This window comes from Triturus cristatus, chromosome 5_2 (genome assembly GCF_964204655.1).
Source record: "Triturus cristatus chromosome 5_2, aTriCri1.1, whole genome shotgun sequence".
In the NCBI taxonomy this organism is placed as follows: Eukaryota; Metazoa; Chordata; class Amphibia; order Caudata; family Salamandridae; genus Triturus; species Triturus cristatus.
The window spans coordinates 618,852,354-618,865,576 of NC_140588.1; the positions used below are offsets into that span (position 1 = coordinate 618,852,354).

Genomic DNA, 13,223 nt, shown 5'->3' on the forward strand with positions numbered 1-13,223 from the left:
AGGTACGTTCAAAAGCTCATGGGCAGAATACAGTCAGCCAAACCTAAAATGTTTTATGAAGTCCCCACATAATTATATCATATATCTTTATTCTAGATTCGAAACTGTATATCCACATGTTTTCCTGGCTGTAAATTAAGATGCAAAACTGCTCGGATTATATCTTTAAATAATCGGAGTTCACCAAATAAGTCCCAACACGTTCATGTGTTTTAACACCAAGGTAAATCGCACTTGAATCACCTTCTTTTTAAAGATGTCAAAAGAAAAACGTAACCTAATTTAAATCGCTTTAATGTTTCTTTAATTAGATTGACTACGTAAGATCCTAGAAACAACCGCTAAAATAAAGACGGCAGTTGTCTACAAATCTGTTTGGAAATTGCGAACACATGAAATTCAGGTATTAACTCTATTAGTTACGATATTTTAGCGCGTTAAGCCTCTGAAAAAATGATGCGACTGCTGCCTCTATTGGGAACGTTTAAAAAAACGTTTTTGGTATATATAATAAACAACTCTTTTTTTGTTTCACCATTCGAACTCCATTAATATAATGTTTACAAACTGTTTGGAAGTTACCTAGATATAAATAAAGTCCAGACTGAGGACACGCTGATTCGCTGATATCGAATTGATTTCTAGATAAAACGGAGATAAACAGAATCTCACATTGGTGAACCATAAAGATATACCAACCAAGCAAATCCTAGATGTAATTATAGACCTGGTGCCATTGAGTAGAATACATGTAATAGATTGCCACAGATAATAAATAATATATACAGAGATATGTGTGCATTTTTTGATCAATTCAGACATATGTATAATGATCAAAATTAAAGAGAAAATATGGATATTTATCTTGAACAAGTTTTTGAATTAAAATATGTTAATGAATTGTTTAAATGTTCTTTGAGCAACAGTATTATTTGCACGGGTGTTTAGCATAATTTTTTATTAAAATATGTTAATTTATTATTTTTTCCATATTTTACCAGGGGTCAACTTTTTTATATGTTAGTCCTGAAGATGGTCTTACCAACGAAAGTCTAAAGACCGAGACGTTGACTCGTAGACTTTTTTCTTGTAAAATAATCAACTGCAATTGTGAAAAAGTGTATAAATTTATTACAGTGAAGGCATGAATAATTGAATGGTTCCTTCCTGTATAATTGTAAATGTTTTATTTCAAGTACCCTTTATGAAACTTGATGATAAACTTTATTAGTTTTATACATACCCTTGTTTTATCCTTTTCTTTGTTGCTTTTTGATTTAATCTGATTTAATTATCTTTTTAGGGATATATATTCTTTTGAGATGTATCTTTATGCGGTTGGTTCATAATCAGATATAATTGTATTGTTAAAATATAAATTGTCAATAAAGAAATCAACCTGTAAGTAAATTATAAAATCTTACATCTAACTGAGATTTTGAACTATATAACTAAGTATCTTAATAAATCCCTTGAAGGCATTTCTCACCTGTTCACTAATTGTGCCCGAGCCCTCAAGGGTAGATTGGGTTGTCCACTATACCTATTAATCTGCATCCTAATGCGGCAGACCGATGGCCTGAATGTTGCTGGGACCTCCAACAGCCTGTCGGTGATGGTCCCACCAACTTCGTAATTAGGGCCTAAGTTGCAATGTTAAAGGTGTTGGCCTCATGTGTGAACCTATATTGGTTCTGTTTCATCTTTATATAAGCTTTGAGACAGAAGTCTAGATATGGATCTTGGTCTCTTTGGTGTTGATAATCTGGTCCCTTCTACAATAGGCCTAGAACGGCTTGCTTGCTCTTCTGCTCTTGACATACCACAATACCAAAGTGATGTTATCCTTAGCAATAGACAGCGTGATGAATTGGTATTGAGGTCTGATGTCTTCACCTCAACTGGAGAAGATTTCAACAGATAAAACACCCTCCTCTATAAGATTGCTTCTGTCACTTCCCAGGATTCCATACAGGTGATCTACATTTACCTTTGGAAACAGTATCATTCTATATCCTCCAAATAATGGCTAACCAAAAAAAAAACTCTGTATAATGCATTGAGCTAACTCAGGGCAATAGCATACAAAAGTGCATTTCTCTTCCTCTCTGTATAGCGAGAACACCAACCTACTTTTTGTGTTATTACTAAACCCACTGATTCAAATCTGGTGACCCTGAGAAGTTTGGTTCTATTAAGAAACTTCACATTCACTTTCTCAAAGCATATTACCTGCCATTAACCAATGTATGGTACACAATGTACTGACATCTGTAGCTCACTGAACAATTCTGCAGGAGTTGGTTGTGAGTGGTCAATGTAATATGAGGAACCAGGCTCAGTGTGAGCAGGACATTTCAAACCTTTTGGAATAAGGGCTGAGAAGAGAATGAGTCTGTGATATTTAAATCTTACTGCTACACTTGGTGAGTGATGGCTTCTTGGGCGGTAGTGACCAGCTCTGTTCAGGCAATTAAAAGTTTGGGTAATGCTCTGAAGCATTCTAAATGAGGTGTAAGGCAGCCTTTGTGCGATTAGAAAGTGTTCGGGTCAGTGATAGCGATTGTAAAAAAGATTGGGCTGGTGACAGTATGACAGTATTTTAGAACCTTATTGTGTGTGACATAGAGGTGTTAACTATGTGTTAAAGTATGTACGCATTTATCAACAGTAAATGAGCCTAATTTTGTATCTACAATTGTTAACCAGGAAATTGCCGCAGTATTTCCATTTTTTAGTTGCCATTTTCACACAAACCACAATTATCAAAGTTGCACAGTAAAAAACTTCTCACTGCATATGTCTTAGGAATCGTTGTCACATACCATGTGTTTCTCCTTCCCTTGTTGCACCAGGAGAACATCCCCACGTAGCGGTAACTGTGCTGACATTTCTTCATCCTTCTGGCCAAGCCAATCAACAATCTCTTGCAGTGGAGGCTGCAGTTTTGCACTGTGGTCAGAAAAGGCCTCCAGACGAGCCCTGGTGATGGGTAGAATGGCAAGGGAAGACAATGGGAAAACAAAATTATTTCTTTCAAAAGAAGTCTGCCAAAATCACTTCCACAAATAAAACTTGCACAGGTTCTTGCTCATCAAAGCCATCGAAGTCAATATACTGAAAGGTGTTCAAACAAAATATCGAAAAGAAATATTGACGAGCAGAAATATTGGGTTTCAAATATCGTGTTCACAAATATCCATTTTAAGGTAAGTTAAATCAATGTTACATTTATCTATGGGGGCTATTACGATGTCAGACTGATCGCCACCAACACGCTGTCGGTCCGTCTGACAATCCAACTCAGTGGTCTGACCTCCGCATTACGATACAGTCGGTCAGACCGCTGAAGCCTGGAGGTAGGACCAATGCCTCCAGCAGGATCGGAGATCCAGTCGGAGCATCAGTCGGACAGATAATACCTAAATGGCATTAGGATTATGACATCTGTTTCTGACACCCTTTCCATGTCGCCCTTTCCGACATGGAAAGGGTGTCGGAAAGTGATTTTGGGGTCTCCTAGCAGGGCCCCCGTCCCCCTGCGGCCTAAGCTATGAGGCCTGAGGGACACCTGTGGTCCCCCCAAACATCCATACATCGTGTGGCAGGCACCGGTGCAAGGATGTTTTAAAAGTGTATTTTCTCTGTTCTGCCTCGTGCTGCAGCCCCCAGCACAAGCCGCAATAGAAAAAATACACTTTTCAACCGCTGTGAAGGTGGTCGCATCGTAATAATGGACTCCTTGTTGGGCGGTCCCGTTTCCACTACGATGTTGGTCAGATGCTCGGCCGATCTACATCGTAATCGTAATGTTGGTAATATTGATGTTAAATATATATATGTTGTTTATATGGTTTACAAAAATATTGTTGTTAATAATATCTCTTTTAAATTATTTTGATCTATTTAAAATATATTTGAATTGAATATGTTATAAATTGTCTGTGAAATTATTGATAATGTTTTTTAATAGTGTTTCTTACCTTTTAGTTGCTTTTAAATTGAATTTAATAGATTATTTGTATTTTTAGTGCCGTAGTGGGTTGTGGGGTTTATAGGGGTGCAGGGTGGGAAGTAAATTATTTATAATTAATAATTAATTAATATTAAATATTTAATTGACACATTATTATGTTAATTGTGTAATTAATTATTTTAATTAAGTTAAGCTTTAGGTGCAGATTGGGGAGGCTGTAGGGGTATAGAGTTGGAAGTCATTTAATTATAATGATTTAATAATTAATTAGAAATTATTAATAAGTATTTAATTGATAATTAATTATGTAAAATGTGAAATTATTTTGTATTAATATTTTTGTGTGAGTTGCGATTTTTGTAGGGGTAAAGGTGTGACGAAAATTAATAATAATAATTAGTAATTAATGTTAAGTATTAATAATTATTTAATCGATAATTAATTATGTGAATTATGTAATTAAGATATTTTTTAAGGTATATAAGAGGTGCCGGCTGTTGTGTTTGTAGGAGTAAAAAGGTGGGAAGTTAATTCAATATAATGAATGTATTATTAGTTAATTGTTATTAATTGTTTAATTGATAATTAATTATGTAAATTAAGTAATTAGGATGATTTTTTTTACATATATTAGGTGAACATTGTTCGGTTTGTAGGGATAAAGGGTGGGAAGTTCCTGAAATATAATTATTTTATTAGTTAGTTACTATTTATTGTATAGGATAAAGATATTTTTGTGCTCCATATTTTTTACACAATACTTATGTCCCACTATATTTGTGGTTTCAATATTTTGTCAGTAAACCATCCTGAAAATAACTGTGATGTCAGGCTCTAGAAATAACTAAATAAAATTAGGGTACAAGAGCCACACTTAGACTCATGGGAACCCGGGTATACAGAACAAAACCAGAGAGGGGTGTGCATAACAAATAATAAATAAAAAATGCCCTAGGGAGTCAAAATCATGAAGCACACTGTAGTCAATAAATGGAGAAAATCTTGACATATCTGTACTTAATGAAAGACTGCATAGTTAAGTGTGAGCTCGAAGCATTGAAAATCAATGCACAAAAAGACACAACAGCCTCTTAAATCTCTTCATTTCCTAAAAAAGAATTAGCAAAGCCAATGGCTCCAGTGCTGGCTGTCAGCGTTTTGACAAGGTCAATGATTGCTTTGTTTTGTCATGATTTTTGGGAGCTGCCGAACCCTCACCAAAATAATATTATATATATATATATATATTGGCTAAAAGAAAAATAATATGTTTGGTCTCCAAAAGCAGACCATGCCATAGCAGTCTCTAGCACTGAAGGTAAGTACTTTGTTTGTGGATGTGCTCCTTCTGAAATTGCCATAATGCACAATGAAGTTAACCAGTGGCTAAAGTGGGCCCACCCACTGCCCCATGCTGTATGCTGTAGTGGGCAGAAGAAATATGTGAATGACACAAGAGACCAGTGGATGAAGAGGGATGCTGACTTGGGCAGAAGAAATACGTGAATGACACAAAAGAGACCAGTGGATAAAGAGTAATGGCTCAAAGCAAGTATATTTTGTCAATAATTTCAGCAAACGGTCTTGACTAATGCCAGATCTAAAAATTACCCACAGAACAATTTGCAGATCGTTCAGTTGACCTGCATGCTCTAGAGTTTCCATGAACTGCATCAGTGAACGCTAAACCCGGATCTCTCTACCATAACTGGAGTGCAGTGATCCCTAACTTGTAAGACTTAGCATTCTAATACTTGTAGTTCTGCATTTAAAGTCATTAAGAATAAATAGAAGTATCGGAAAGCGAAAAGATGTGAGTTTAAGTATACAGAACTGGCTATACATGGCACACCTGAGATTAGAGAACTAGAGATGCCTGTAAATATGTACAAAGACAGAAGCATCACTTCTGAGGAGGATGCAGCTTGTGCTGTTTAATATTGTGACTAGTAGACTATACATAGATATCTGGATTCTAGCTTCATTGGGCATCTAACGTCTGTCTACACGCTATTTCTCCCAGATTCTTCTAATCATGTTTTTAGAGGTCATATAACTGAAGATACTACTGACAACTGTCTATTAGCAATGGCTTTCTTAAGTAATTAACTAGCTTGAGTGTATGGGCCAAATCAGTCTTGTTTCCAAGGAGAGTGAAACTGAAATCAGCATCTAATCTCACCAACACGCATGCAGGAAACTAGCACGCGTGAGGCCTAGGTAAGACATGCCAGTGAGGAGACTGTCCACATTTGGAAGAGTCTGTGACTGTCCTGCTTTGCGTTGCAGGGAATGATTGTTTATGTGCAGGAAGGTGCAGGAAGGTGGTCCTTCCTGCACATAAACAATCAATAATGGCGATTTGTACCTTCTATGTGTGCTGCAGAATGCAGCACATATAGAAGTAGCAACTCGTCATTTTCTAATGATTATGTGCAGGAATGGACAGCGTCCTACACATGAACAATAACTAATAGCTTCTTCCTCACGAATGCGCATGCGTGGGCGCCCGCGCATGCGCATTCGTGAGGAAGAAGCTATCCAGGAAGCAGCAAGATGGAGCCCCAGGACGCGGCACTTCAGGTAAGTAATTTTCTTTATGTAATGTTTATAAGTAATTGTAAAATGAGGGCGGGAGGGAGGCGGGTGGCGGGCAACTCTGCTCCGCCGCGGGGTGTGCGTAGTCTGCCTGTGCGTAGTCTGCCCCTGCTACACCTACTTTGCGAAGCGCGAAGTGGGCAGTACTACGCACACTCCGCGGGCGGAGCAGAGCACTGCGCCCACCCTTACTCTTCAGGTAGGTTGGTCGAACCCTGTAGGTCTAGCTCAGCCGTAGCGGTGTGAAGGTTAAGTTGAAGTACATTACCACACAGCTATTCCAGCTGCATTATATGGATGGGAATATCCCCTTTCAGCACTCAAATTGCCACCTGCTTTGGAAATAGCTCAAAATGTGGATTTTTCCATTGTGACTGAGACAATGATCTTGTGAGCTTCAAGCCCAATATGTTTTGACTTCTGTTATTCACCAAAGAATCTCTTCTGCGAGTCGAGTGCTTGACAACAAATACACAAAAATGACAGCAAAAAACAGAAACAATGGCCTTGTTTGCCCTCTTGCCTCTGCACCCCCTTCTTACAGCTTTTTACCAGTATCTGCTACATCAGATAAAAGTGTATGTCGGAGCCATCGCGGAGCGGAGTAGAACTCCCTAGGCTCCCCGGGCCCCCCTGGTCCCTGACAACCGACCCATTGATCTGCACGGACAGTCACAGTCCCGCAGGTGTTTTGTTTTGTTTTGGCCACAGCAGTATAGCAGATACAGTGACAAGTGTGGGAGGAGTGCAGGGGAGAGGCCATGTCACTAACGGCGCTACAGCCCTGTCACTAACGGCGTTACGGTGCGGAACCTGAAATTAGAGCACGGAATCAAACTGGGTTCTGGGAGTCCAAGCCGTCAGATTGTGCAGCAGGTGCTCCGTCCCACGGAAGTGGCCCGGTGTGGCATAGACCAGGTGAGGCTTGAGGGTGGCGGGATCGCAGATAACGGTTACAGGAGGCACGACGGGCGCAGCAATTCCGGTGCTAATTGCAGCTGTTCCCACAGTGAAAAGTTGTGTCCTCCACCCTGCTCTAGTGTTGCCCCTAAACTTGAATATGACCCCTGCAACCCCCAAGATTCGTGGATGGACTCAGGTCACTAGAAGGTGCCTCCCTCCTACGAGAGGCTGGGTGCAGTTTGTGGGCTGCTGGAGAGTCTGCCATAGCCTGCCATAGCACCCTAGGCCTGGTTAGCGTGAGAACATTAATTCCACCATTCATTTAATTAAATGTCACTTTAGTCTGCAACTTGGGCAGCTTCTGGCGGCTCGTGAACCAGGAGAATTACGGTGGACCCAGAGGAACCTGAGGCTTATCCTGTGAGGATGGAGAGATAGGGCTGTGAGACAACTTGGTTGGCTTTCCATTTTTGGGGACCTGCCTCCCCTCCTCTGGGCCCCAGTGGAGACCTGAATTGTATTCCTCCACGGCAATAAGGTGAGAGGGGGCATCTGTCAATGTTATAAATTAATCTAAGTTTCCTCTCAACACCTACGGGCCAGACTCTAAAGGAATTCCACCCATTGTGTGTAAGCGAGAGAAGTAGGTACCTGTTAAGAAGTGGCTTGTGACGTGAGCCTCGGAATATCTAAAATCTATTGTACTTAATTGTTCGGGGAATATTTAAATATTTAAATTTATTGTGTTCAAACTGCAAACAATTACATTGTGACTGGCACTGTGAACCAACTATCAATCATAAAGTATTCGATTCAGTGAGTCAAATTACTAGGGGATTATAAGAGCAGTGGAGCAGTGCTACAACAACATATTGGGCAACGGAAAAAGAAAATGGGTATAGATGATTCTGAGGCATCTGGAGGAGGGCCAGCCCCACAAATTGGAGAAAAGTCAAATATATTAACAAAAACTGCGTCTTGTACCCCAAACGTCTGTCTTTTAAACTTAAATGCTCACTCTCTGGTCTTAAAAGCTCAAGTTCATTCTCCCTGTTCTATGACTACTTTGACCAAGCCAAGTGGTACTAATAGTGGGACTGTGGAAAAAATAGTATCTAAGGCTGGAAATGGATCTGAGAAAGACTTAGAAAAGGACAATAAAGATGGTGAATTACCTGATGAACTGAGTTGGAAAGAGGATACATTGGTGATAAGTATATGATCAGGTAAAGAGTCAAATTCAACAGACAATGTATTTCTACCATCCTTCATTCAATCACCAAGAAACCTAGCCCTATCTCATTATTATAGGGATCAGATCTGTCACAACATGAATCCAGAAGCTGTTTTAAGTCCTAAGAATCAGAAAAACGGATTTGAACTGGATCCTTTTAGCCTAATTTCAACAATAGGGAGATCCAGTTCTGATCTAAAACCAGCAATGATTCCCGAGGTGATAGACATATAGGGGCCCATTAGGATGTCGGGCGGATCGAGGAAGAAAGTAATTTACCAACTAAATCAACGATTATGGGATCGCAAGAAGAGAATGTCAAAACTCTGAAAGGGGCAATAGGACCACTACTCAATCTTGAACTATCTTCCGGCATCAACATCACATGTAGTAGTTGGGGTGCTCGAATTTGTAAAGAAATCCCAAAACAACCAGCCCCCATGGAGGATTGGGACTGGCTATTGAAAATACTCAGTAGAGGGAAACTTAATGAGAATGAATGAGGAAGGAGCAGTTTGCCCAGAAACAATGGACTACCAATTTTAATATTTGCTCTTGGAATGTATATGGCCTTTCTAGGCTATTAGAAGGGAGACGCTTCGTTTGTGGTTCTTGCAGCTTTGCCGCTACCTAATCGCCAGCAGGAGACCGAGGCTGAACTACAGGCCCCAGGTTGCATCGGGGCACCAGCGAGACTGCCGGACACTCCCCCAAGCCAGTGGGGCTATTTGTGCTGCCCGCGCCTCCCGCTTCGCGGGAGACGCTTCGCGGGAGACGCTTCGCGGGAGACGCTTCGTTTGTGGTTCTTGCAGCTTTGCCGCTACCTAATCGCCAGCAGGAGACCGAGGCTGAACTACAGGCCCCAGGTTGCATCGGGGCACCAGCGAGACTGCCGGACACTCCCCCAAGCCAGCGGGGCTATTTGTGCTGCTCGCGCCTCCCGCTTCACGGGAGATGCTTCGTTTGTGGTTCTTGCAGCTTTGCCGCTACCTAATTGCCAGCAGGAGACCGAGGCTGAACTACAGGCCCCAGGTTGCATCGGGGAACCAGCGAGACTGCCGGACACTCCCCCAAGCCAGCGGGGCTATTTGTGCTGCTCGCGCCTCCCGCTTCACGGGAGATGCTTCGTTTGTGGTTCTTGCAGCTTTGCCGCTACCTAATTGCCAGCAGGAGACCGAGGCTGAACTACAGGCCCCAGGTTGCATCGGGGAACCAGCGAGACTGCCGGACACTCCCCCAAGCCAGCGGGGCTATTTGTGCTGCTCGCGCCTCCCGCTTCGCGGGAGACGCTTCGTTTGTGGTTCTTGCAGCTTTGCCGCTACCTAATCGCCAGCAGGAGACCGAGGCTGAACTACAGGCCCCAGGTTGCATCGGGGCACCAGCGAGACTGCCGGACACTCCCCCAAGCCAGTGGGCCTATTTGTGCTGCTCGCGCCTCCCGCTTCGCGGGAGACGCTTCGTTTGTGGTTCTTGCAGCTTTGCCGCTACCTAATCGCCAGCAGGAGACCGAGGCTGAACTACAGGCCCCAGGATGCATCGGGGCACCAGCGAGACTGCCGGACACTCCCCCAAGCCAGCGGGACTATTTGTGCTGCTCACGTCTCCCGCTTTGCGGGAGACGCTTCGTTTGTGGTTCTTGCAGCTTTGCCGCTACCTAATCGCCAGCAGGAGTCCGAGGCTGAACTACAGGCCCCAGGTTGCATCGGGGCACCAGCGAGACTGCCGGACACTCCCCCAAGCCAGCGGGGCTATTTGTGCTGCTCGCGCCTCCCGCTTCGCCTGAGACGCTTCGTTTGTGGTTCTTGCAGCTTTGCCGCTACCTAATCGCCAGCAGGAGACCGAGGCTGAACTACAGGCCCCAGGTTGCATCGGGGCACCAGCGAGACTGCCGGACACTCTCCCAAGCCAGCGGGGCTATTTGTGCTGCTCGCGCCTCCCGCTTCGCGGGAGACGCTTCGCGGGAGACGCTTCGTTTGTGGTTCTTGCAGCTTTGCCGCTACCTAATCGCCAGCAGGAGACCGAGGCTGAACTACAGGACCCAGGTTGCATCGGGGCACCAGTGAGTCTGCCGGATACTCCCCTAAGTCAGCAGGTAATACTTAACGGAAGGCGGCATCCCGTCCCGCGAGACGCGCGCGGGCGGGCGTCGACGGGCTAAGCCCGGGCAAAGGGCAGGCCGTCTACGGCCGTCCAAGGCCGACTGAGGCTGGGCTGGGCCACCCCCCTTGTTGCTGGTTGCTGAGGCCCTACAAGACTCTCCTGAGAAAGGTTAAATGTGATCCACTTATGCGTATTCGGGGCTGGATACACCTTTACTATTTTTCTTTTTGTCTTTATTTGTCATATATCAGTAGTTGTTTTTAATCTTTGATTTGTGCCCATACCGATTGCGTATTAATTGCACTGCCATATTATGGCTACTCGCCTAAGTAAAAGTAGGCAATCCTTGGTGGGGGGCTCTGTCAGGGGGACATTAGACCATTTTATCACCAGAGCTGCTACTGTGCTAGAGCAAGAAATAGCCATTACAGAGCGCCGTCTGTCTTTGGACCCTATTTATCACAAGCGCTCGTCCTTAGGCCGCATTCAGCACGTTCTTTCACCCCCGATCCCTAACAGGGGCCATGAACTTGTACAGGATGTTGGCTCCTCCCCGCAGTTACATGATTCAATAGACATACCGGCTACATCAAAGGTTAATAACACACACACTCCAAACACACATTCAATAATAGACACTTCCTTTGAGGATTTGATTCCAACTCAAACTGTAAAAAATAATACGAGAAAGGCAGTAAGAAACAAACCTATCGCTCCCAAGCCCCTAGTAAAAAAATCTTTGCGCCAGAAAAAAGGGAGGAAAGATGTCCATACTGAGTCTCTCAAAGTCATTTCTCAAACCCCGTTGATTTCCACACCTGCAAAGTCCGCAGAAGCCTGCACACAGCCACCTACATCGCTTTCTTCTAACTTATTGGCGGACATAGAGCACCTGGTAAAATCCTTACTTTTACCTCTGGTGGAGAGGGTCAAAAACATCGCAGCACAGTTAACATCTTTGGAAGCATCAAATGCCTTAATTATTGCATCAAATAGGGAATTGAACCCTCACCTGTTAAAAAATCCCATCCCCGATGCTGGGCCTCCTTCACTCAATCAAAAAGCCAACCAGGCAATTCCATCGGTCAGTACGGAGAACACACATGCTCTTACGACCATAGCAGAGAAAAGAATTACAGGTGAAAGGGACGCCAGAGGTGATCAACCTTATAACCCTGTAGAGCCCCTTTGTAACAATGTCAATCCGCAGCCCCCCTCGAATAACAGGATGGGAATGACTTACCACATCGACCTGCCCCCAGAAGCAGCTCCCTATGTAGTGATACTCACAGGTGTCCCGGAGCTTGCCCCGGGTAAAATAGAGAGACATCAGGAACTCAAAAATAAGGTAGTACATTGGTTGAGTCAAAACAGGCCACTTCCCGCTGATATTAACGGCGAAATACTCCACGTGAGAAGATTGAGATGGCTGGGATCTAGACCTAAGGACATTCAGGGAGACGTCATTATTATCAACTTTAGGGATCGTAGGGCATTACCTCATATAGTGGACTGGTATACCCCGAGAAGGGGCGTGGGTATCTCGACGCACGACCTAAGCTACTTCTATCCCCGCTCCCTCTTGCTAAACCCCTCAAAATCACATTTATCACCCAGGATTCAAACAGAGGCCCACCACTTCACTCTTCCCACCTTCAATCGATTTGTCACTCTTTCTGGTCTGGATGATTTAGACTGACTCTCAAATCTTGAGATTGTGGTCGGTAATTCCTCTAACACGAGTCCCTTGCAAATCATTTTGGATTCTGATCATCTTAACCCAAAGAAAAACACTACGAACCTCGGTAAGTCCGAGACGAAGTCAACTCATGCCACCGACTGCCACTCTTCAACCCCTGAATTTGATAGCCCAACTGGTAGCTTAACATCTAACTCTTTTCCAACCCAATATCCAACGAGGGATATCTTGCCCCCATTAATTCCCCTCCCATCTCAGGAAATCACTGAGATCTTGAATGACACTGTGAACGGTAACATCTGTAAAAAAAAAACCAGATTGGGAGACAGTCTATTGTCTTGGAACGTGGCAGGTCTACTTGACAAACTGACTAACCCCTTATGGGTTTAAATTGTTTCCCGACACAGTATCATTTGCTTGCAGGAATCCTGGACTATCACTGAACTTCATCTTTTAGGGTACAAGACCTTACATACCCCAGCTTCTCCTAGTCCACACGGCAGAAGTAAGGGGGGGCTCTCGACATACATTTCCGTGGAATGTGGATTAAAACCAGTAAATTTTACAGGGACCGAAAACTACCAGATTATTACTCTAACAGGTGGACCCTCTAAAAATATCATTCTGGTTAATCTTTATAATAACATTCTAAGTCCCCGTTATGATTCGGTTCTCAATGGGTTAAAGGTTGACCTAATAAAAACAGAGAACCA

General features: G+C 43.3%; 1 protein-coding gene across 2 annotated transcripts in view; it reads right to left on the reverse strand.

Annotated features, from left to right (window-relative positions):
* The window catches only part of DRP2 (dystrophin related protein 2), a 955,857-nt gene that overhangs the window by 366,201 nt on the left and 576,433 nt on the right, over window positions 1–13,223 (reverse strand). For both annotated transcript variants that reach the window (XM_085607714.1, XM_085607715.1), the window contains one exon: window positions 2,826–2,982. In XM_085607714.1, the coding sequence (XP_085463840.1) occupies window positions 2,826–2,982 (157 nt within the window). The remainder of the gene's footprint in view (window positions 1–2,825; window positions 2,983–13,223) is intronic.